The following is a 22,520-nucleotide window of genomic DNA, read 5'->3' as shown; positions in this document are numbered from 1 at the left end:
TGTATCCGGACTGCAATGAAAAAAACAGGAGGACCAGTGACTTTTTGTGCTTTCTCGGTCACATGACATCGCGTTCAGTAGCTCCTCCATTTCCACTCGCTGTTGTGTTTACGTGGATCTCCGTGGGAACACACGCCCAAAGTGTGATTACGATGCATAACAGTGGACAAATAGTTATTTTATTAAACGCGAGGTGACAAAACTCTGAGACCTGCACCCAGATGGGAATAAAATTACCAGAGGACAGTTCACTGAAAAACAGTAGGTAATTCAGGCTATAATTTTCTCAGAGGACGTCTGAGAAAAACATGTCAATCTGGATGGGAATAAAATCACAGAGGATCCCCCATAAAAGAGAAAATTTCCCAGAACCCCCTGAAAAGTGGGGCATTGCCTTAGTGTTATTATATCTGTGTCTGACTGTGTGGATGTCACTGAGCAGCATTTGTCACTGAAGTCGCACTTCAGCTCTGTTCCGGTTACTTGTTTTCTTTTCACAACTACACTGCATCCGTGTTCATGTTCAGCGAAGCTTTTCAAATTCTCTCTCCTGTGTGTGCTTCGTCAGTCTGACGCGTGTGAATGCTCCACTTTACATCTTCCTCAAATCCCTGGTTATGCAATTGTATGTCTTCACCGCTCAGATCAAACAGAATCTCTGGCTTTTATCACCCTCCTCAAACGCGAGCGCTGTATCAATTAGCGCCTTATCTCACGCCTTCCTGTAAACGTCTTTATCTTCCTCCTCCAGCTCCCTGAAGCGCCCTGCTTCTTTCTTCTTCAGGCCTATTTAAAGTGTCATAGCCCACTCTCCTTCTCTAATCACGCCGGGTTTCATCCGGTCAGAGGACGCCGCTCGGCTCTTCTCCGCTCCCAATGCAAAGCCTCTTGGATAGGGAGAGGCTAAGACGTATTAGAGCAGACAGTGACTGGAAGCAGAATCTGAAGAAGCTCCATGGTTTCCCTGCTGCTTCTCGTTCTGAGCCGTGGCTAAGGGCTGCAAATCTTCATTGCGGTTCTTTCTCATACAAGCGACTGCTTATGCTAATGCAGTTTGTGTCTTTCCTTTGCTGTGGCTTTGGTACTCGTTCTGTTTCTTATGCTTTGGTTCATTTTCTTGATTGCTTCTTCTTACTCTCTCGAATAAGAACACATCTATATATGATCCATATTATTAATGAAGTACATTTATCGTCATCATACTTGTACAGCACAGCTAAATGATTCTCTTCATATATTCCAGCTGAGGTCAGAGTGCTGGCTCACCCATACTTCAGAACCCCTGAAGCAGAGGCTGCTAAGGATCTTGCTCAAGGGTCTAGCAGTGGAGGCTTAGTGGCGACATGGGTGCTGAACCCACAACACTGTAAAGCCACCACTATCCCTAGTAGGGGTGCGCCATATCGTATCTTACGCAATATCATATTATCTCCAACATTTTTAAATATCACAAACGATATTATACACTTAAATAGCATTCCATATCACCCACCACTTATTATTACATCAGGGTACTACTTTTTTCTGTTTTTAGCAAAATAAAAAAATCATACTGTTTTCATTTCCCATTATATATCTACTAGAGACAGATTATACCTGTCCAGTATCATTAATTTTACTTTAATCCTGAATATATCGAGATATTTGGAGTTCATTATTAGTACCATGACATTCTGTTACAAATCCGATAAAATTATTGTATTTTTTAATATCTCAGTTAGAGGTGTGCAATATGTATGAAATAATAAAATATATGATTTTCATTTTGTTGCAGTAGTGTATTTTAAAAGATTTTTAAAGTGTTTTGTCATATCACCAAGAGTAACATTATCATGAAAATACCATGAAATATAATTTTAAGACCATTTTATACCACAAACTAAATGAATAAATAATATAATAGCATAAAAATGTAACCGTCTAAGGTGCTTTGTACTTTTATTATATATTAAGGGTATTTAGGGACTCCTTAGGGACTACTTAGGGACTACTGCTCAATATACAATCTGTAGCCAATTAACATCAACAAACAAACAGTTACATTTTAAAATTTGTTAATATTGACCTTGTACAAGTGTACCATTTGTATACCATGAAATTGCCTTAATGGTGTATAGACAATGCTTTTGTGCGATTGTGAACAATTAGTAGTAGATAGTTGTGTTTTTGGTTGCATTGTTTGTTTTGGGCATATTTTTTTCTTTAAGAAAAAAAAAGAGAGCAGATGATTGCCCTCGGGTATGGACCCAATATATAACGTCAAAACACCCATTCTACACTGTGTGATAAAGCAGCCTTATTTATTTATTTAGTGCATATTACTGGTTCTGGTTGTGACAGACTGCATAAACAGTTATACAGGTGCTCCATATTATACACTAGATAAAATAGAACACAATAGATGTAAATTGTTTGAACGTAACCGCATTCTGCCTCTGCTCACCACATGCTCTTCCACTGAAAAATATATCTGCATGAAAAAGGAGTCAATGGGCCAGTGTATAAAACTGTGCAGAAGAATAGGTTAGGGGCAGTTGGGGCTGGAGAAGAGCAGCCAACATATAATCCTCTTTCTGTAAAGGTTTTGCATCTATACTGTGATAGCAAGTTCTCACATTTTAAGGCTGAACTTTTTTAATATGAACAAATAACTTTTTTCCATTTTTGTCTTTCTTTTGCAGGGTATCTGTAAAGTTTGTACAATTAATATTGGTGCTGTGTACTTTTAACAGTTTTGTTATTGTGGAAGTGGATTTAACTTTTTGTCTGAATGGATTTAAAAAGACTTGCATTTATTTTCTCCATACCTACAGATACTCTGTTTTTGTCTTTTATACAGTTAACACCACAGAACCTCTAGTGAGATAATGTGCCACTAATGTCTTTATAATGCTTAATACTGTAATACTAAGTCCAGAACTAATGCAGAAGTCACATCAACTTTATGATACTGAAGTCCATAATAACTAAATAACTAAATATTTGTCCCAAAATAACACTTATATCATAACATACAAAAAGTTGTATATTTCTGTAACAGATTTCTGATCACATATGTAGCTCAATCTCAGCTTTTCAGTATTAAACACAAATATTCAATATAAAAGTTCAGCTATCAGCAGTTAATGCAGCTAAAGATAAATTCTCGTCATTACAGCAGAGCCTCGGTCTCATTTCTGCACCAGTCTGTGCCTCCAGTTTTAATTTCCTCAGCAACTCCACCCTGAAACTTCCTGCTCATCAGCACCTACACCTTTGTCTTGTTAGCTCAGTGTGCAGGCTGGTGATGTGGGGTGTGAAGTCATGTGCTTGATTTTACAGGTGCTTCAACTTCATCTATTTTCATCTGTGTGCAAAATAGACAGATCATTTGCGTCCCAACATATAAGATCACATTTATCAACCTACAATTACTATGAGTTGCATATTTTACATTTTTCTTATGTTTTCTTTTAATGTCTTTTGTTTTTGCCCATTTTTTTTTTCATTTTTAATTTTCCAGAGTCCTCCAACATCTTCCAGAATCCTCAACAATCAGCAAGGTTGTTTCTGTCACTGTGCCTTTAGTACTGTTCTGATTGGCTGTCATGTAACCTGCCTTAAAAAGCACTCCAGGCTGGCTGTTTTTAACTTCAATATAAGTTCTGTATTTATAAGAAGAAGGTATATATGCAAATATATAATTCAGAATAAACCTTAATATCTAGAAATAGACCAGCTAAATGATGGTACAAATGCAAACTTAGCTATATTCATGCAACACATAAAACTCTATTTTTGTGCTTTTCTGTGAAATAGGCTCTATATATTTAGGGGAATGCAGCATAAAACAGCAAATGTGAAAGTGCATTAAGGCTTTTAAGTGGAATGCTTTCATTTCTCTGTGGGGTGGCAGATCTCCAGGAGGTTTGCGCACCAAGCGTTGCGCGTTGAGTGTAAAAATAGCAAAGTATCACATTAAAGTGTGTCTTTCAGTAAGATTGTTTTGTTGGCCTCACTGAAATCCATTTGGCCTGAGGGCTGTCTGTACACTCCAGCAGTTTCAGTAATTAGGGAGTTATTGATTTAGATGCAGATGTGAACTCCTGCAGCCTCATATGTTACTCTGTTTATTTGCTTCTTATAAAGCTTATACAGCTTCTGGTACAGTTTCTTATATCGCTTATGTAGGTTATTGTACAGCTATTCTGTAAGTAACATAGACTTCTCAAGACTTTCATGTTAAACTAAAAAAGCTAAAAAGTCCAAATAGAATAAAGGTGCAGGATGATTAACACACTTATATATCTGTATTAACTGTATATGTTAACATTTTTTTTTATAATTTATTTAAATTTTTCCCATTTTGGCTATCCAATTGAATCCCTTTGTGCGTCCCCATTACCAGTGGCACCTGTGACCCTAGGAGGATGGGGATGAGCACACACCTCCTCCGACACGTGTGAAGTCAGTCACCCCTTTTTTCGAGCTGCTGCTTATGAATCATTGTCTGAGCAGCTAGCGCTCGGAGGAAAGCACAGCGGCTAGGGTTTGATACATCCGCTCACAGACGCCTCGTGCTGTCTGGCGCCACCTTTAAGTGTGATGGGGAGAGAGCGCCATCTACCCATCCGGAGGGAGCCTCTGGGCGCCAGCAGCTGATGGAAAAGCTGCATGAGCTGGGGTTCGAACCTGCGACCTCCCGCTCATAGTGGCAGTGCATTAGACCGTTGGACCACTCAGAGCCCGTACATATACATTTTAAACTATTCTGGCCTGCAACTGCTCTTGCATTCTGCTTAACCCATGCAGTTTTTAATTGTATACAGTTGTTTTATTTATAAATACATACTGACCTTTAGGGGTGGGCGATATGGCTCTAAAATAATATCACGATATTTCAGGGTATTTTTGCGATAACGATATACTTGGCGATATAGGAAAACTAAAATAATTAATTAATTTCAGGAATATAGTATAATAGTATAACAGAATAATCATAATGTGGCAAAATAAATAATATAGCATAAAATAATAAAATGCAGCAAAAAATATTGCAGAATATTTAGTGCATGCATATAAACTGCAAACTAAAACAATTATACAATAAATACACCTAAAGCTTCCAATAATAGACTACTTTTAAGACAGAACAGCCCTATTATCACGATATGGATTTTTAATATCGTGATATTTCTGTGTCACGATATATTGTATACGATATAATATTGCCCACCCCTACTGACCTTACATTTTTACCCTTTTAATGGACTGTAGTGACACCCTGTCACGAATGATCCAGGCAGGGAGACGAGGAGGCGGACACAAGTGCAGGTAGGGCGATATATAAATAATTTAATAAATAAATAACAAAGAAACACTGAATGAGGAACACGAAACAAAGATACACAAATAACCATAAACCAAAACAAATCAGAGAACATAAACTAAACCAACTAGAGAAAAAGACAATACATAAACAGGGAATATATACAATGGAAATAAACTAGAAAAATAAACACTAAGCAGGGGTATCTACAAGGAACTAACTGAAATAAACAAGAGACTAGAAACATAAAACTATAGATAAACACAGAGACTAAGGGCGCGAGGAACAGAGGCTAAGAAACACAGAGAGACAAACGACAGGGGAAGGTGCAAAGACCGACGGAGGACAAGGTGGCAGAGGAGAGCTATTTATAGTACATAAAACACACTAGAATTGGAAACACCTGGGGAAGGGGTGGAGCTACAAATTAGAAACACATGGTGGAAATCTACTGACAGGAGACACAGAGAGGCACAGGTCACGTGGGGAAGACACACAGAGACACGAAACAGGGCTAAGACCTGACAGAAGCCTCCCCCTAAACGCGCAGCTCCCGAGGCGCGTAAAAACGAACCCCGGGGGCTGGCGGCGGGGAGAGGCCGGGGAAAACAAGAGACGAAACCGGGGACTGAAACGGAGACAGGACAGAGGACAGAGACTGGACGGGAGACTGAGACTGGACGGGAGCCTGAGACTGGACGGGAGCCTGAGACTGGACGGGGAACTGGACGGGTGACGGAGACTGGACGGGGAACTGGACAGGAGACTGAGACTGGACGGGGAACTGGACAGGAGACTGAGACTGGACGGGGAACTGGACAGGAGACTGAGACTGGACGGGGAACTGGACAGGAGACTGAGACTGGACGGGGAACTGGACGGGTGACGGAGACTGGACGGGACACTGGACAGGAGACTGAGACTGGACGGGGAACTGGACAGGAGACTGAGACTGGACACTAGACAGGGATGCAGACAGGACAGGACTGGACAGGGGAACAGGGACAAAAACATTTACTGGGACAGAAACTAGCACAGTGACGGGGACAGGAACTGAGACATTACTGGAAACGAGTACTGGGACGCAGACAGAGACAGGGACCAAAACAGGGAGAGACATGGGGACCAGAAACACGGGTGGGTGCCCAGGACTGGCAAATGTCTGAGGGGAAGTCCAAGGAGCCAGCCTGGGCACAGTACTGGGGACAAAGTCAGGGGACCTCGGTGCCTGCCTGGGTACATGGGACCTTGGACGAAACACAGTTCCGGGAGCTGGTGCTGGCGGCGCGGCGACTCTGGCAGCGGGAGCTGGTGCTGGCGGCGCGGCGACTCTGGCAGCGGGAGCTGGTGCTGGCGGCGCGGCGACTCTGGCAGCGGGAGCTGGTGCTGACACGGAGACTTGGGCAGCTGGCTCTGGCACGGAGACTTGGGCAGCTGGCTCTGGCACGGAGACTGGAACTGCTGGCTCTGGCACGGAGACTGGAACTGCTGGAGCAGACACTGAGACTTGAGCAGCTTCAGCAGACACGGAGGCTGGAGCATTTTCAGCAGACATGGAGGCTGGAGCATTTTCAGCAGACACGGAGGCTGGAGCAGCACGCACAGCAGCATATGCAGAGTCTAGAGCGGCAGGAGTTCGGGGGCGTGGCTCAGCAGCCGAAGATGCCTCGTAGGTGGGCGTGTCCGCCGAGTGAGTTTCGGAGCTGGGCGTGTGGAGATCAGGTAATGCAGCTGTGAGGCCTGAAGCCGCGGGCGAAACAAAAACCCGGACTGGATCCGCAGCCTCGCCGGCAGAGTCCACAGCAAGCAGCGCGGGGCCGCCGGTAGAGACCGGCACGGGAAAAGTCTCCATAACAGTCCTGGAGCACGGCTGGGTTGCCGCGGAGATAGTCCCAGAGAGAGGCTGGACTGCAGCGGCGAAATCCAGCTCTGCAGCCGCCATGAAAACCAGCTCCTCAGCCTGAGGGGCTGGCGCTGCAGCTGTGGGGCTCAAGGCTGCGGTTGCCGCAAAAACCCGGACCGGATTTTTACTCCCTCCGGCTGAGTCCAGCGCGTGGAAAGTCTCTGCTCGCGGCTGGCTCACCGGGTTGGAGGTCCTGTAGCGCGGTTCGGCAGCAACCGCGGGGAACACGGAGCGTGGTTCGACTGCCATCGCGGAAGTCCCGGAGCGCGGTTCGGCTGCCACCGCGATAGTCACGGAGCGCGGTTTCACAGCGTGCGCCTTTTCCGCGGGAGAGGAGAGTGTCTTGGCCGCGGGAGGAGCTAGCTTTGGAGGCGCCGGGGAAGCTAACGCCTTAGCCACCGGGGAAGCTAGCTCTGGAACCGCCGGTGAGGAGCGCACCTTGGCTGCAGGGGAACGGACGGGAGTCGGGACGGCCTCTGGAGTTGTGCGGCCGAGAGCCGGGTAGAGCACCGCCCCTGGGGGAAACGGTAACGGAGCACGGGTCGGTGCGGGGTAGAGCTCCTCTTCGTCCTCGGAGCTGCTGGGAGCGCACCCGAGAAAGTCCCACGGGTCCCGCTCCTTGAGCCTCGGGTACACGGAGGTACCGAGGCTCAAAGCACCAACCCTCATCGCCCCCCCAAGAAAATCCTCCCCGGAAAAGGGGTCTTCTTCCGGCTGGCGGGACCCCTTAGAGCGCCTACCCCGAGGCCTGCGGCGTCCTTGAGGCCTCGAGGTGTCCTGCGCCGGGGTCCCGCAAGGAGTACGGCGAATCGCCATCCTGGTGCCCATCCACGCAGAACCTGCTGTGTCCATGTTGCGGTCGGTCTTTCTGTCACGAATGATCCAGGCAGGGAGACGAGGAGGCGGACACAAGTGCAGGTAGGGCGATATATAAATAATTTAATAAATAAATAACAAAGAAACACTGAATGAGGAACACGAAACAAAGATACACAAATAACCATAAACCAAAACAAATCAGAGAACATAAACTAAACCAACTAGAGAAAAAGACAATACATAAACAGGGAATATATACAATGGAAATAAACTAGAAAAATAAACACTAAGCAGGGGTATCTACAAGGAACTAACTGAAATAAACAAGAGACTAGAAACATAAAACTATAGATAAACACAGAGACTAAGGGCGCGAGGAACAGAGGCTAAGAAACACAGAGAGACAAACGACAGGGGAAGGTGCAAAGACCGACGGAGGACAAGGTGGCAGAGGAGAGCTATTTATAGTACATAAAACACACTAGAATTGGAAACACCTGGGGAAGGGGTGGAGCTACAAATTAGAAACACATGGTGGAAATCTACTGACAGGAGACACAGAGAGGCACAGGTCACGTGGGGAAGACACACAGAGACACGAAACAGGGCTAAGACCTGACACACCCCTCCTCATTAATACATTCAGTTACTTTAAATTGCATCCATTGCTGACACATAAGCTTGTCTAGTCCTGTAGAGAATTAAACATGAACCAAATGGCATCATGTCTTAAGGCAAGCATGAGCTAGGTGGTGACCATCCAACATCCTGATCTTACTAATGTTCTTGTTGCTGAATGCAATCATATTCTCACATGAATGCTTTAAAATCAAGCAGAAATCTTTCCTGGATAGTGGTAACGTTGGTATTAGGCACTGGATTGTATATTATAGTTGTGCAGTACAGTATATTTTGTTTTGGGTATCAGCAGCAGTAAACATTGAATACCACTGTAGTTCTCTTTAGATTTCAGGCAATTGACACTAAAATAAGTTAAAACAGATTTTGTTTTTCTATCCATATTTGGCTGTGGTTAATACTAGATAATGACAAATAATAATTATTTTAAATTATTTGGATGAGACTTGAGAACACTGGTTCTAAGAGATGTAAACTATTTACTGTCTACTCTTCACTGTCTTTCACTGATTGATGTTTATTACAGAGCACTGCACAGTTTACTACATACACTACAGCACAGGGTTTGTACAGATCCTGGAAAACCTGGAAAGTCATGGAAAATGAATGCGGTAAAATACTAAAATCCAGTACTGAATAGTCCTTAAAAAAAAAGATTTAAAAGTCATGAAAAATAGTGAAATGAGCTCCTGCCGTCATTTTACATAATAATATAAAACACAAACTTTGATAGTAGGATAATTTTTACATGACCAAGTGTGGCTCGGATGGCGGTGAAGTAAATAATTATTTTCTGTTCTACTTTTTCTTTTGACTTTAAGTATATTTATGCTGCTTTTGGGTACTAAACTCTGGCTTAATCTCTATGTAGAATTTTTACCTGGTTATTCTGAGAGTGTCACATACATTTGCACCCCGGACTCCTTTTACTCATCTTTTCTTCTTTTGTTCGTCTTCTTGGTCTCCTGTCTTAATTGAGTATTCAATGGGTTTTACTGGAAAATTGGAGAAAGTTTTATGTTCTGGTTTCTGGCACATGGGCTGCTGTGGTTTCTATTCTGGTCTTTATCATTTTCTGAATCTCCACCTCTACAGCAGGAGCCCAGGAGAAAAGTCATGACTACCACCCAGGGCTCTTACTTCCTTTTCATTATGTTGGTAGACTGACTCTGATTAAAACACAGTGAGCACACCTTCAGCTCGCTATGAGTTTTATAGGCTTGTTAATTAAAGTCTGCTAATTCAAAAAAAAATCTATTTTAACTGATCAGCTTAGATCTGCTGCCAAGAACGTGTAACTGGCATTATCATGACAGAGGATTGTATATATATAAATTTAGATCAAACTTGTTAGGTAAACACATCAGACATCATAAGAATGATCCATGTTTTATCATTGGTCATTCATATGGTGTTACATATGCAAGACTGACTGACTATATAAGGTTTACATTTACATTCCACGACTTGTGCTGATGTGTTTGGTAGCAATGAGTAGAGGAAGGGACACTTCAGCTGAGAGGGAGAACTGACAGATTGTCTGACATGCATGTAATGAACCAATAGCCATAATTAGAGACATTCAGAGAACAAGGTTGTGCTTCATGAGTCATACTGTGTCAGCACCATTGGCAGACAGCTGAATGACAAAGAACTACATGCATGCAGAGCATCATGACGACTGCCCTGCCCCCATGTCAACATCTGCAGTGGAGTTGCAGCCAGACTGCCGGTCATGGAGTGACATAGGTTGGTGACGACAACCTATGATCTAGAGCTGGGCAATAAATTGATTTAATCGATTAACTCAAATATACAGTTGAGGACGATGTGTTTCTATGAAAACTTTCGCTACCTCCTCTCCCTTTGGGCTCCCATAGTTCAAAATGACCCTCCTTCTGCGCACTTTCACCAGACACAAACAACAAGACAGCGTTTAAGCAAAAGCTGGCGCTTTTGTGAATTAATTTGGTTTTGCTAAGTGCGGACCACGCCTAAAGTAGAGAAAGAAGAAGGAAAAAGGGGAGGGAACTCAGGGAAATTTGGGCTGGAGTTCTGAACTGCGTGCTTGAAGAAGCGTGCAGTTATATCCCCCCCTTTTATTTAATAAGAAGTGGAAGAGTAGAAAAAGGGGGTTGTTGGGGAGGAGGTGGGTTGCGAACTTTCGTCACGAGAGGTAGTTAGTTAGGGGAGGTATTTATAGGACGGTTGATTGATACGGGGTGGAGTTAGAATGTAGAGTTGGGGCGTGGTCCTTCTCCCAAACTTTTGTTATTACATAACATCATTTTGCTAAGTGCGGACCACGCCTAAAGTAGAGAAAGAAGAAGGAAAAAGGGGAGGGAACTCAGGGAAATTTGGGCTGGAGTTCTGAACTGCGTGCTTGAAGAAGCGTGCAGTTATATCCCCAAAATTGGAGCTTATGTGGAAGCTAGTTTGGAATGAGTCCGTCTCAAATCGTCTGGTTGGGAACGGATGTATAGGTTATAAGCTTGGGGAATCCGAAGTATGCCAGGAGAAATGGTGCTTGGAGTGTGGAGGATGTAGTCGGAGAGTAGAAGCCTGATCGGAGGTTTAAATGCAACGTAGCAGGATTTCTGGAGTGATAGGAGCTCGATGATGTGAGATTGGAGTTTCTGAATTTTTGGATTCCTTCCAGGAGCAGGGAAAGTTGTGGGTGATTGGAGGAAGGGTGAGGTATGCCAGTAATGAGTTTAGTGAAGAAATTCATGGCGGCCAGATGGACTCTGAGTGATGAGGAACGGGCGGAATGTTGAGTGTGAATAAAAGTGAGGAAAGCGGTCATTACGGATAGATGATGAGAAGGGAAAGAGATGTTATTTGTGAAGGTGACTCTTTTGTACGTTGTGGCGTGAGGAGGCGGGGGAACCGTGGGTCCGCCCCACGGCGGAACTCACAGCCAGGTCTGTCCCAGCCGGTGGGCATTCAGGACTGATCCACAAGCCCCGGCGCTACCGAGAGCCGCCGCTCCACAAGCCCCGGCGCTACCGAGAGCCGCCGCTCCACGAGCCGCGGCGCTACCGAGAGCCGCCGCTCCACGAGCCGCGGCGCTACCGAGAGCCGCCGCTCCACGAGCCGCGGCGCTACCGAGAGCCGCCGCTCCACAAGCCCCGGCGCTTCCGAGAGCCGCCGCTCCACAAGACCCGGCGCTTCCGAGAGCCGCCGCTCCGAATGCCCCGGTGCTACCGAGAGCCGCCGCTCCGAAGGCCCCGGCGCTACCGAAAGCCGCCTCTCCACAAGCCCCAGTGCTACCTAGAGCCGCCGCTCCGCAAGCCCCGGCGCCCCGAGCTGCCGCTCCGCCTGTCCCGACACCGAGAGTCGCCGCTACGCCTGTCCCGGTGCCCCGAGCCGCCGTTCCGCCTGTCCCGGTGCCCCCAGCCGCCGCTCCGCCTGTCCCGGTGCCCCGAGCCGCCGCTCCACCGGACCCGGTGCCCCGAGCCGCCGCTCCACCGGTCCCGGTGCCCCGAGCCGCCGCTCCACCGGTCCCGGTGCCCCGAGCCGCTGCTCCACCGGTCCCGGTGCCCCGAGCCGCCGCTCCACCTGTCCCGGTGCCCCGAGCAGCCGTTCCACCCGCCACGGCGCTGCCGAGAGCCGCCGCACCTCCCGCCACGGCGCTGCCGAGAGCCGCCGCACCTCCCGCCACGGCGCTGCTGAGAGCCGCCGCACCTCCCGGCACGGCGCTGCCGAGAGCCGCCGCACCTCCCGCCACGGCGCTGCCGAGAGCCGCTGCTGCGCGAGGCTGGGGGACTAAGGCTGGGAGGTGGGCTGCCATCTCCACGGGCCTCTCTCTGGAGGGGGGGGACCAAGCGAACGAACTGCATCCCCCGCTCTCCTCACCCCGCCTCTCTTCGTTCGCTCCAGTCACCAGGTCACGCCTCACCTTCGACCCTGGTGGCTGGAAGCTTAGGGGGAGGGACTGTGGCGTGAGGAGGCGGGGGAACCGTGGGTCCGCCCCACGCCGGAACTCACAGCCAGGTCTGTCCCAGCCGGTGGGCATTCAGGACTGATTAAGCCGCCAGCTGGGACAGGCATAAAAACTCTGCCTCAGCTCACACTCGGGAGAGACTTGGACTTGGGAGGAGTGAGCTGAGGCCGCACGGACCTTTAAACGACCACTAAGTGATTTATAGACTCTAGAGCCCCATTGGGCCGAGTTATGATTATTTAAGTTTGTTTTTGGGTGTGGTGGAGGGCATTTTCGAAAATAAAGGTACGTTTTGAGTTAATTTAATCCCTGTGTCTGTGTATCTCTGTGTGCTTCCTCCTTCCGGGTCACAGTGGTCACGCCCCTAACCCCAGGGGCCTACCACAACGTTTTCCTGCTTGACCAGTAAGTGGAGAGAGTCTGTGGGGAGACGGCTGAAAGGATGGTTTGTTGAGCTTGGAAGATCGGTTCGTTCACACGGGGTTAAGTGTAGTGTAATTGTGAAAATGGATGTACCGACATTGGGTTGCATTTGCATGCAGAGCCAAGGATCTGAATTTCTGTAATTGAAAACGAGAAAGAGAATCAGCAAAAAAAAAAAAATGGATGGACCTGGGATGTGAACAGCTTTAATGATTAATTGATGCTTAATAGAGTGCCAAGTGAGATGATGGATAAAAGGCATGATTTCTAGTGATTTGGAGCAACTTTTGATGATGCGGACCGCGGCGAGATTGTCAGAGTGGAGTACAATAGATTTTTCCGACCATTCATGTCCCCAAAAGAGGGCAGCGACGACGACCGGAATATTTCCAGAGAGCGCGGAAGAATCGCACAGGTGCGCGGCGGAGCAGACCAAGGTCTCCGGCCAGGCAGAGGCGACTAGAGAGGAAGGAGCGGCATCTGTGAAAAGCCAAACATCAAAAGAGCTGGAAGCTGCGTCGGCGTAGAAGAAGGAAATCCCGTCCAGTTGCAGAGGAGGTACAGCCAGAAACAGGATCGATGACTAAGAAGTTACCAAGGAGGTGGAACACAAATGGGAGCCTGTGTTGAGCAAAATCTAGCAGAGCGCCTCAGCGAAGGAGTCGAAGCTTGGGGTTACTTTTGCACCCGAAAGCAAGGTGAACTGAAAAGCGGACTCTGAAAAGGCGCCAGGAGTCTGGATGGAGAGGGAGGATTTTGAAAGCCGAAAACACGTCAGCCTTTGACAGCCAGGCCCATCGCAGGATGGGAAGCTTCGTCCCGCAAACACACGGAAAGGAAGTTCCAGATCCGGGGCGCCCCGGAATGTAGTAGGGTTCCAGTGTTGGAGATGAGCCGCAGCGCGAGCTGAGAGGGGGCGGCGCTGTAGATAAGGAGAAAGAACGCCTTAAATGTTAGAAATGTTACAAATGAACTTTAACAAATTAACTACTGCTGTTGCTTTTATAAATAGGCAGTCACTTCACGAAATAACTTCATTTTAACGTAAATTACATAATCAATTTTTTTTTTTTTTTTTTTTTGCTCGGTCAGTCAGCGGCAGCTTTAGGTATGCACAGTTCGTTGCAGCGTGTTTGAGGAGCGGTGTGGGTGTGCTCTGACTGAGACTGCACAGTGAGTGTTGTGGACGGGGCTCGCGGCAGCAACTGCTGCTCCCTGAGGACAGAAACTGAAGAGCATGCGTGTTCGTTTAGAGTTGTCAAAAGTCTCAATAACAAACAAAAACTAAGTTGTTAAGTTGGCAACACTGTTGGAGAACAGCAGGAGGAACGCAGAAGTGGAGAAGGAGGACGACTGAGGGAGGGGGTTGGACGACTGAGGGAAGGGGGGGTTGGACGAGAGAGACGAGAGAAAATGGCCCGGACTGGCAACGGAGAAGGAGAGGACGAGGCAGACGAGAAGGGGAGGGGTTCGGTGCCCGGAGGAGGATGCGCTGAGGCTGAAACGGGTGCGGCGCCTGGGGCGCGAGAGCAGCCGCGGCAGTGAGTTGAGCGGGTGACGTCATCGGGCCGTGATGCCGGTGCGGCTCCTGCGCGCTGTTCACCTCTAAAAGAGGAGAGGGTGGGGTTGGATGAATGAGGGAAGGGGGAGAGGAGAGAGACGAGGGACGAGAGACGAGGCACTGAGGCTGAAGCAGGCGAAGTTGGTGCCGCACCAGGAGCGCGAGAGCTGCCGCGGCAGCGAGTTGAGCGGGTGACGTCATCGGGTCGCGACGCCGGTGCGGCGGTTCCCGGAGAGGTACAGCGAAAAAGTTCCGCCTTCGGAGCAGAACGGGGGAAAGGGACGCCGCGGTCCTTCAAAACCCGCTGCAGCTTAACAACAGTCCAATCGGACATGCGAGGAGGCTGGGACTTACTAGAAGAGAGGGGCCAAGGCCCGCGAGGCCGGCCGAGGAAGACGGGCGTCCGGAGCGGCGAGCCCACGCAGGAGGAGTAGGGGAAGGGGGAGAAGAGCGGCAGGAGTGCCGAGATCCGGGGGTGCACTGGTGAGGACGACCGACCCGGGAGGAAGAATAAGCAGTAGCTGGAGTAGAACCAGGAATAGCCGGAATGGAGATTACGGACTTCAGACGATGAGCCCGGCGAGGTGGAGCAGGAGTGGAAACAGGCTGGCTTGGAGGGAAGAGGTCCTCGTCGGAGGCGGTGAGTTAAAGGTCCATGATGGACCAAGCTAATGCTAGCAGGCGGGTGCGGCAGATTCGACTGATGCGAACTTTCGTCACGAGAGGTAGTTAGTTAGGGGAGGTATTTATAGGACGGTTGATTGATACGGGGTGGAGTTAGAACGTAGAGCTGGGGCGTGGTCCTTCTCCCAAACTTTTGTTATTACATAACATCATTTTGTGCCGACGGACGCTGTAAGATATGTTTAATAATGGTTGCTTCTAAAAGAAGCAGCATGATGGATTTATTTGAAGTGCTGTTCTCAGCAGAATTAACAGAGGATTCAATAACATAAAAAGTTTTAAACCAGATGTACGTGCTATTAAGCCGCAAATACTTACCTGAAGTTGCCTTACCACATTTGTATTACCTGCGCCAAAGAATCACCAGAGGGCTTGAGGACGTGGCACCAGGCACCTCGTGTGACAATAAAATAGCACATTGTCGTTTTTACAGCTTAATAACCCTAGAATGCCTCTACACATCAGCATAAAGCATATACAGGAGTTGGATAATGAAACTGAAACACCTGGTTTTAGACCACAATAATTTATTGTCCCGACAGACAAATCTGGTGGAAACAGGAGAGTTGAGGTGCACACTGAATTCTGCCGTGATTTGGGCAGCCGTGGTTTTAAGTTTTTTGGATACAATCCGTGTTAGCACCTGAACATCCCTTTCAGACAGCTTCCTCTTGCGTCCACAGTTAATCCTGTTGGATGTGGTTCTTCCTTCATGGTGGTTTGCTGACATTACCCTGGGTACCGTGGCCCTTGATGCATCACAAAGACTGTCTTGGTCACAGGTGTGCCAGCAAGACGTGCACCAACAATTTGTCCTCTTTTGAACTCTGGTATGTCACCCATAATGTTGTGTGCATTGCAATATTTTGAGCAAAACTGTGTTCTTACCCTGCTAATTGAACCTTCACACTCTGCTCTTACTGGTGCAATGTGCAATTAATGTAGATTGGCCAACAGGCAGCTCCAATTTAGCCCTGAAACCTCCCACACTAAAATTACAGGAGTTTTAGTTTCATTGTCCAACCCCTGTATTTTGCTAGAAAGAAATCCTACCACTTCCTTAAAAATACAGTGTCGTCGCTCTCCGGTGAGGATCCGTAATTAATTAATTAATTAATCTCTCCTTCATAGTTTCTTTGACAATAACTTTCTGAGACTGATATAATTTCTATTTATATCAACTTGTAGGCTTGTAAACATTGATCTGTGAATTCTCGAAATATCAGTGTGCTTTTAAATGGCTTATTTTCAGGCTTTCAAGCCCATATTTGTCTAAATGTTAGTACTGCAATCTAACACTTCTTCTGGGTGTAACAATTTTTTGGATGATGAGTGTATATAATTATATCTGAGCCCATTATAATCAGTATATGTGGACCAAAGCCTTAGTGCTTTTTTCTGTACTTTTCTCAGCTGACTCCAGTACTTGTCTTTTGTAAAAAGTTGAGGAATTTGAGCTTCACTGCTCCAGTTCATTGTTCAGACACTGTGAGGTGTGATTATACACCTAATCCTCATGTCCTCGTTTCCCAGGATTTTTCCTGTTTACTCGCCTTGTAAGAACATTTCGAATCTTACACATTTCCTACTAGCTTCACTCCACAGATTCAGTTTGCCATTCTCCAAATAACAAACCATTTGTGCATTTGAGCATGCCAGCAGTGCCCCAAAGGGGGTGGGGGTAGGCAGGGTGTGTGATGGATGTTCTTGAATAATTCTGTGATAAAATGTTTTCCTAAAAATCTCTGTACAATTATAGTAGTATGAGATTTTAGGAGATTCTGAGTAGAGCTAAAATTAAATGACAAACAACTTGACTTTGAATTGAATTTGTATGGAACCAGAACAATAACTGTTGGTTTGTAATTATATAAACAATATTGTGACCTTAATAATTAGAAAATTTCTGAATCTTTCTGAACAAAATGTTTATTTTTTAAATTTAATATAAAAGAAAAATAAAGCACACAATACTATCTGGACAACTGACAAGACGTCTACTACTAATACAAATTCTTTTCAAACCTTCTCAATTAATAATTATTTTTCCTATATTGTAAAATAATACTAAAGTCATTCAGACTATGAAGAAACACATAAGAAATAATGTACAAAACTTAAAAGTGTTAAACAAACCAAAATACGCTCTTATTCGCTCTTATCTGTTAACTCACAGTTTCTGATGCTGATAACTCTAATAAACTTGTGGAACAGAGGTAGCTATTAGTCTTCCGTTTCTGGGGCGGTCCTGATGAGAGCCAGTTTCATCATTACGTTTTTGATGGTCTTTTAGATTTCTTGTTCTAATTTCTTAAAATTTTTCAAGACCTTCATTTTTTTAAGTATTTTTTCCTTACTTAGTTGAGTTGTTCTCTACCTCTCCACAACACAACTCTAATACAGAAAGAAATTTAAGTAATTAACTCTTGACAAGTTCAGCACAGCTGTTAACTAAAAGCCATTTCAGGTGACTCTACTTCATAAAGTTGAGTGAGAAAATCCAGCCAAGATGTGCAAAGTTGTCATCTAAACATCTAAGCAAGAGGTGCCTACTTGGAAGAATCTTAAATATAAAACATATTCATTTTATTTACTAAATAATTCCATATGTTTTTTTCTTCATAGTTTGAACGGTATTAATCTGCAATGCAGAAAGAAATCATTTTAGGTGTGTCCAGTCTTTTGACTGTTATTGTCTAACATTTTAGCTTTTTAAAATTGTCAGTATTGTTTTTGGTGTTACTGTTTAAATTCGCATCATGAGGCTGAAACAACACACAGCATATTGTATTACACTGTAAACCCAGAAGTAGTTTGAACTCAAATAAATTAAGTCTGTTTTACATAAAAATGGAGATTTCTAAACAATACTCTACTATTTTGAGTTAGATTAACATTTGTGGGCACATATACATTCAAACTGAGGTCTTTGAGTTGAACCAACTTATAATAACTGAGTTTAGTCTGTTGCCATTGGCAGCCTCTTTTCCATTGGCTTCTGTCACAATCGATTTGCATACTGGGCATACTGCACTCACCATCAGTGTGTAGTGATTCCTCCCAGGCTAGGTTAGGTAAACTTGTAGATCACCTATTATAATAGCTGCAGTAACTCTGTATTCTCGCTGTGCTCTCAGTACTTTTAATTCTTTACTTTTTTCTCCTTCATTTTTCATGAGTATTTTAAAAAATAGTTGAATGAAACCAGAAAGAAGACTAAAAACAAGTTCAGGAAAATATTCGTTTTAAATATATACGTATATGTATTTGTTAAGTTCACTGTATTTTAAAATTTTATTACGATTATATTACCTAATAAACTTAAAATTTATTAGGTAATCGTTTACAACAAAAGTTTTGAATATAGTCAACTTATCGGGTTTTACACACTTAAAAAAAAACAACTTCCATTTACAGGCTATTTAAAGTAGAAACAACCCAAGTAAACTGTGTAGATTTTACTATGATTTGAGTAAACTTAAATAGCAAGCATAAAGTGAACTTAACTTGAAAATAACAGTTATAATTGCTTAACTTTTTCAAGGCAACCGGTTTCCTCTTTTTTTTTAAGTAAGCTCCACTTATCACATTTTACAGTGTAGAAGAGCAACAAATATACACAAATTCACATAATTTAATTCCATTCCCAATGACTGTATTATAACAGAATATACCTGGACTGTAAATGTACCAACAGGCTGTAAAATCCAACATGAGCTTCTAAAGATAATAATTGGGCTTTAAGTATCATGAAAAAATCTCTACACAAATGACATTTTACATAAACCATCTGCAAAACAATTTCCTCAGTTTACTCACAGGCCAGAGCTGCTGCATGTTCATTATCATGAGCTTCTGTACTGTCTAATATACAATCTCTGCAGGTGCTGATTAAACTGAATAAACTGTATGATGAAGCTTCACCTACAGCCCTCAGCATCCTGGCTTTACTCGTCTTTCTCTTCAGCATTTCTACACTAAAATATCTCCAAACCGACAATCGGTCCAAAGTCTAGCTGTATGTGTTTGCATTTGCATAGCTGTTTTAGCAATGGCTGCAATTTAAGGTCATTGGCATTTAGTGTGTATGTATTGTTTTTCATTATTTATGGCTGGTTGACTATGTGTTAAACGTTTGGGAGTTCTCCATCATTGAATCTACTGTGTATGAGGGGATGCTTGAGGAAAATGTGTGACCATCTGTCTGAACAATAAAGCTAAAAAATATCACACCTTTCGAAGGATTCTACTCGGAAGTGTGGGAAAATTATTTTCACTGTTATTTTTAGGCAAAATGTATAGGCCTATTGTATCCTAATAGGGATGTGCCATATTGATGTGCCATATTGTGGCTTGAGTAATAATATTGTAATCATTTTCTAAATTATAAAAATATATATTAACAGTTTTCTGTATTAAGGGCAGTCTTGTTTTTATTTTGTTATTTATTGTAAAGCTTTGAGGATTTTTTATTATGTTTCTTTTTATTTTATTTCTATTTTTTTTTCCCATTCTCTCCTGAATTTTGCTCAGCCAATTACCCAGACCACTCATTAGGACTCCCCCCTATCACTAGTAATGCCCCAACACACCAAAAGTGTGAAAACTAGCTCCTCCAAAACACATATGAAGTCAGCCTGCAGCTCTTTTCAAACTGCTGCTGACGTAGCATTGCAGCGCGCTCAGAGGGAAGCGCAGCGACTCGGTTCTGATACTTCAGCTCACAGATGCCCTGTGCTGAGCGACATCACCCTTTTTTAGTGATGTGGGGAGAGAGCACCATCTACCCACCCAGAGGGAGCAGGGCCAATTTTGCTCCCTCTGAGCCCCGGCAGCTTTTTTTAAGTATAGTTGTTTATGTTTGCATTACAGTTTTTGTCATGGCAAGGCAGGTCTTAGAGACGTGCAGATACAATAAAACAGGTTTATTGAGAAAAGGGGCAGTACAAGGGGTAGTCAGAACGAGCAGGGTCAATACCAGTGAACAGCAGCAAGAGAGAGACAACATACTATACACGGTTAACAGTCCAGGGGTCATACACAGGCAAGGCAATATCAGAGAGCAATTCAAAATCAAGGTCTGTACATACACAAACAGGGTAGAGAGAGAAAACACAGGCAAAGAGAAGCGCATTGTATGAGGATAATCCATCAATACTCAGCACAGGTGAAGTGGAGTGTGGGGGTTTATATAGGCCAGTGATCAGGTGTTGGTAAGTTGGTGATTGATCTTCTGGAGGTGCCGCTTGTAGTGTCATGTGATCGTGAGTGCCAGTGTGTGGTGCTTCCTGGGTATCTTAGTCCGAAGACTGGAGATTGCAAGTAGTGCTGATAGTGGGAGATACAGTTGTGACAATTTTGTACATTTATTTTGTTACAGAAACAATTTTACAGATTTTTGTTTTTTACTAATTGTTTGAAACTGAAAAATCCATTAAGATTTACATTTATCCTGTTACAGTAGTATATATTTAAAATTTATGAAATATTTTAAAGTATATTTTCATATCGTCAAAAAGTCTTACTGCAAAAATACTCTGAAAAAAACTGAGCTGTTATTTTAGGGTCATGGTGCCCACCTCTTCTGTTAGTCACTTGTATATATGTATATGTCATAAAAATACCTTTTTTAAATTAAGCATGTTCCATTACTGTGTGAAGCTTTGGTTTATATACTTTAAACTGTATGAATTGCTGATATATGACAAAAAACACAGGTATAACCGTGATATTACAGAATATCTCACACACAAATTTTAGTCATTCCATAATATAAGACCCATGGGGATTTTCATGCAGTTTGTAAAACAACAAAAACACTTTTCAGACTTACTTGAGCTGCTTTGTTATTACATAAGCTCAGCATGCACATGGGAAATCATCTCAGATGATCAAAGACATTTAAAAAGTTGTTTTTATAAGAAATTCCCAAATCACATCTTTCCTCATTACAATCCACTGTGAAATAGTGCACTGTATAATAACAGGCGATATTCTGGTAACCTTCTTATACCCATTTTTTTCTTTTTCTCTTCATCTCAGCCTATTCTGCCCATCACCAGCATCACCATGAACTACCTGCGCAGACGTCTGTCGGACAGCAGCTTCGTAGCCAACCTGCCCAATGGCTACATGATGGACTTCCAGAGACCCTCTGGACCACCCAGCTCCACCAGCTCCCCTGCTTCCCCAGCCACAGAGAGGCGGCAGCCGCCTTCTCAGCCAGCACAGCTAGCCCAGGTGGCCAAGGCGGCCCAGGCTGCCCAGGCGGCCCAGCCACAGGCCCCACCTGCTGGCGCTGGCAGTTTTCTCAGCTCCTTCTCCAGCGTGGTGAAAACAGCTCAGATAGCCAGTGCAGTACAGGCCAAAGCTGCAGCTGCAGCTGCAGCTCACGGGGAATCTGCTGCTGCTGCGCCAACAGCTACTCCTGCTGCTCCCGCTAAGCCTGCAGTCCGCAAGCCCAAGGTGCTGTTGGTCATCGATGACGCACACACTGATTGGTGAGAGCTGTTTTATATTAAGTTGTGACGTGATTAAACCCAAGGGAGATTTGCATTGCCTTCAGGATCAATAAAGTAATCTAAATCTAAAGAGAACATTTAACACCTACCAAACAAATAAGGTCATGTGCATGAACCTTTCTGTATTGATTGCAGTATATTTTAGGGACTGTAGAAACAAGTGCAACAATTCCAAATATTAATACTCTTTTGGTAATATATAATTATTCCTTTGTATATAACATTCAGGGTAACTGATTCACAAATTGGTAAAAAATATGGTAATGAGCATCACTACAGGCTATGTCATTGTTTGGCCTGTGAAATGATTCATTAGTTAAGGTTCACACACAGCTCTGGAAAAAAAATAAGAGACCACTTAAAAATGATGAGTTTCTTTGATTTTACCAAATTGAAAACCTCTGGAATATAATCAAGAGGAAGATGGATGATTACAGACCATTAAACTAAGCTGAACTGCTTGAATTGTTGCACCAGGAGTATAAAGCATAAAGTTATCCAAAAGCAGTGTGTAAGACTGGTGGAGGAGAACATGCCAAGTTACATAAAAACTGTGATTAAAAAAACAGGGTTATTCCACCAAACATTGATTTCTGATCTCTTAAAACTTTATGAATATGAACTTGTTTTCTTTCCATTATTTGAGGCCTGAAAGCTCAAAGATCATCTTTGTTATTTCAGCCATTTTTCATTTCTGCAGATAAATGCTCTAAATG

At 44.4% G+C, this 22,520-nt stretch overlaps 1 protein-coding gene across 1 annotated transcript in view; it reads left to right on the top strand.

Annotated features, from left to right (window-relative positions):
* syn3 (synapsin III) overlaps positions 1-22,520 on the top strand; it is a 219,342-nt gene that overhangs the window by 16,855 nt on the left and 179,967 nt on the right. The window contains exon 2 of the mRNA XM_022671547.2: positions 21,326-21,783. Coding sequence (XP_022527268.2) covers positions 21,353-21,783 — 431 coding nt within the window. The 5' untranslated portion in view covers positions 21,326-21,352. The remainder of the gene's footprint in view (positions 1-21,325; positions 21,784-22,520) is intronic.

This window comes from Astyanax mexicanus, chromosome 2 (genome assembly GCF_023375975.1).
Source record: "Astyanax mexicanus isolate ESR-SI-001 chromosome 2, AstMex3_surface, whole genome shotgun sequence".
NCBI classification, from domain to species: domain Eukaryota; kingdom Metazoa; phylum Chordata; class Actinopteri; order Characiformes; family Acestrorhamphidae; genus Astyanax; species Astyanax mexicanus.
The sequence above is the reverse complement of the archived record's forward strand: the minus strand, read 5'-3'. Positions and strand labels throughout refer to the sequence as shown.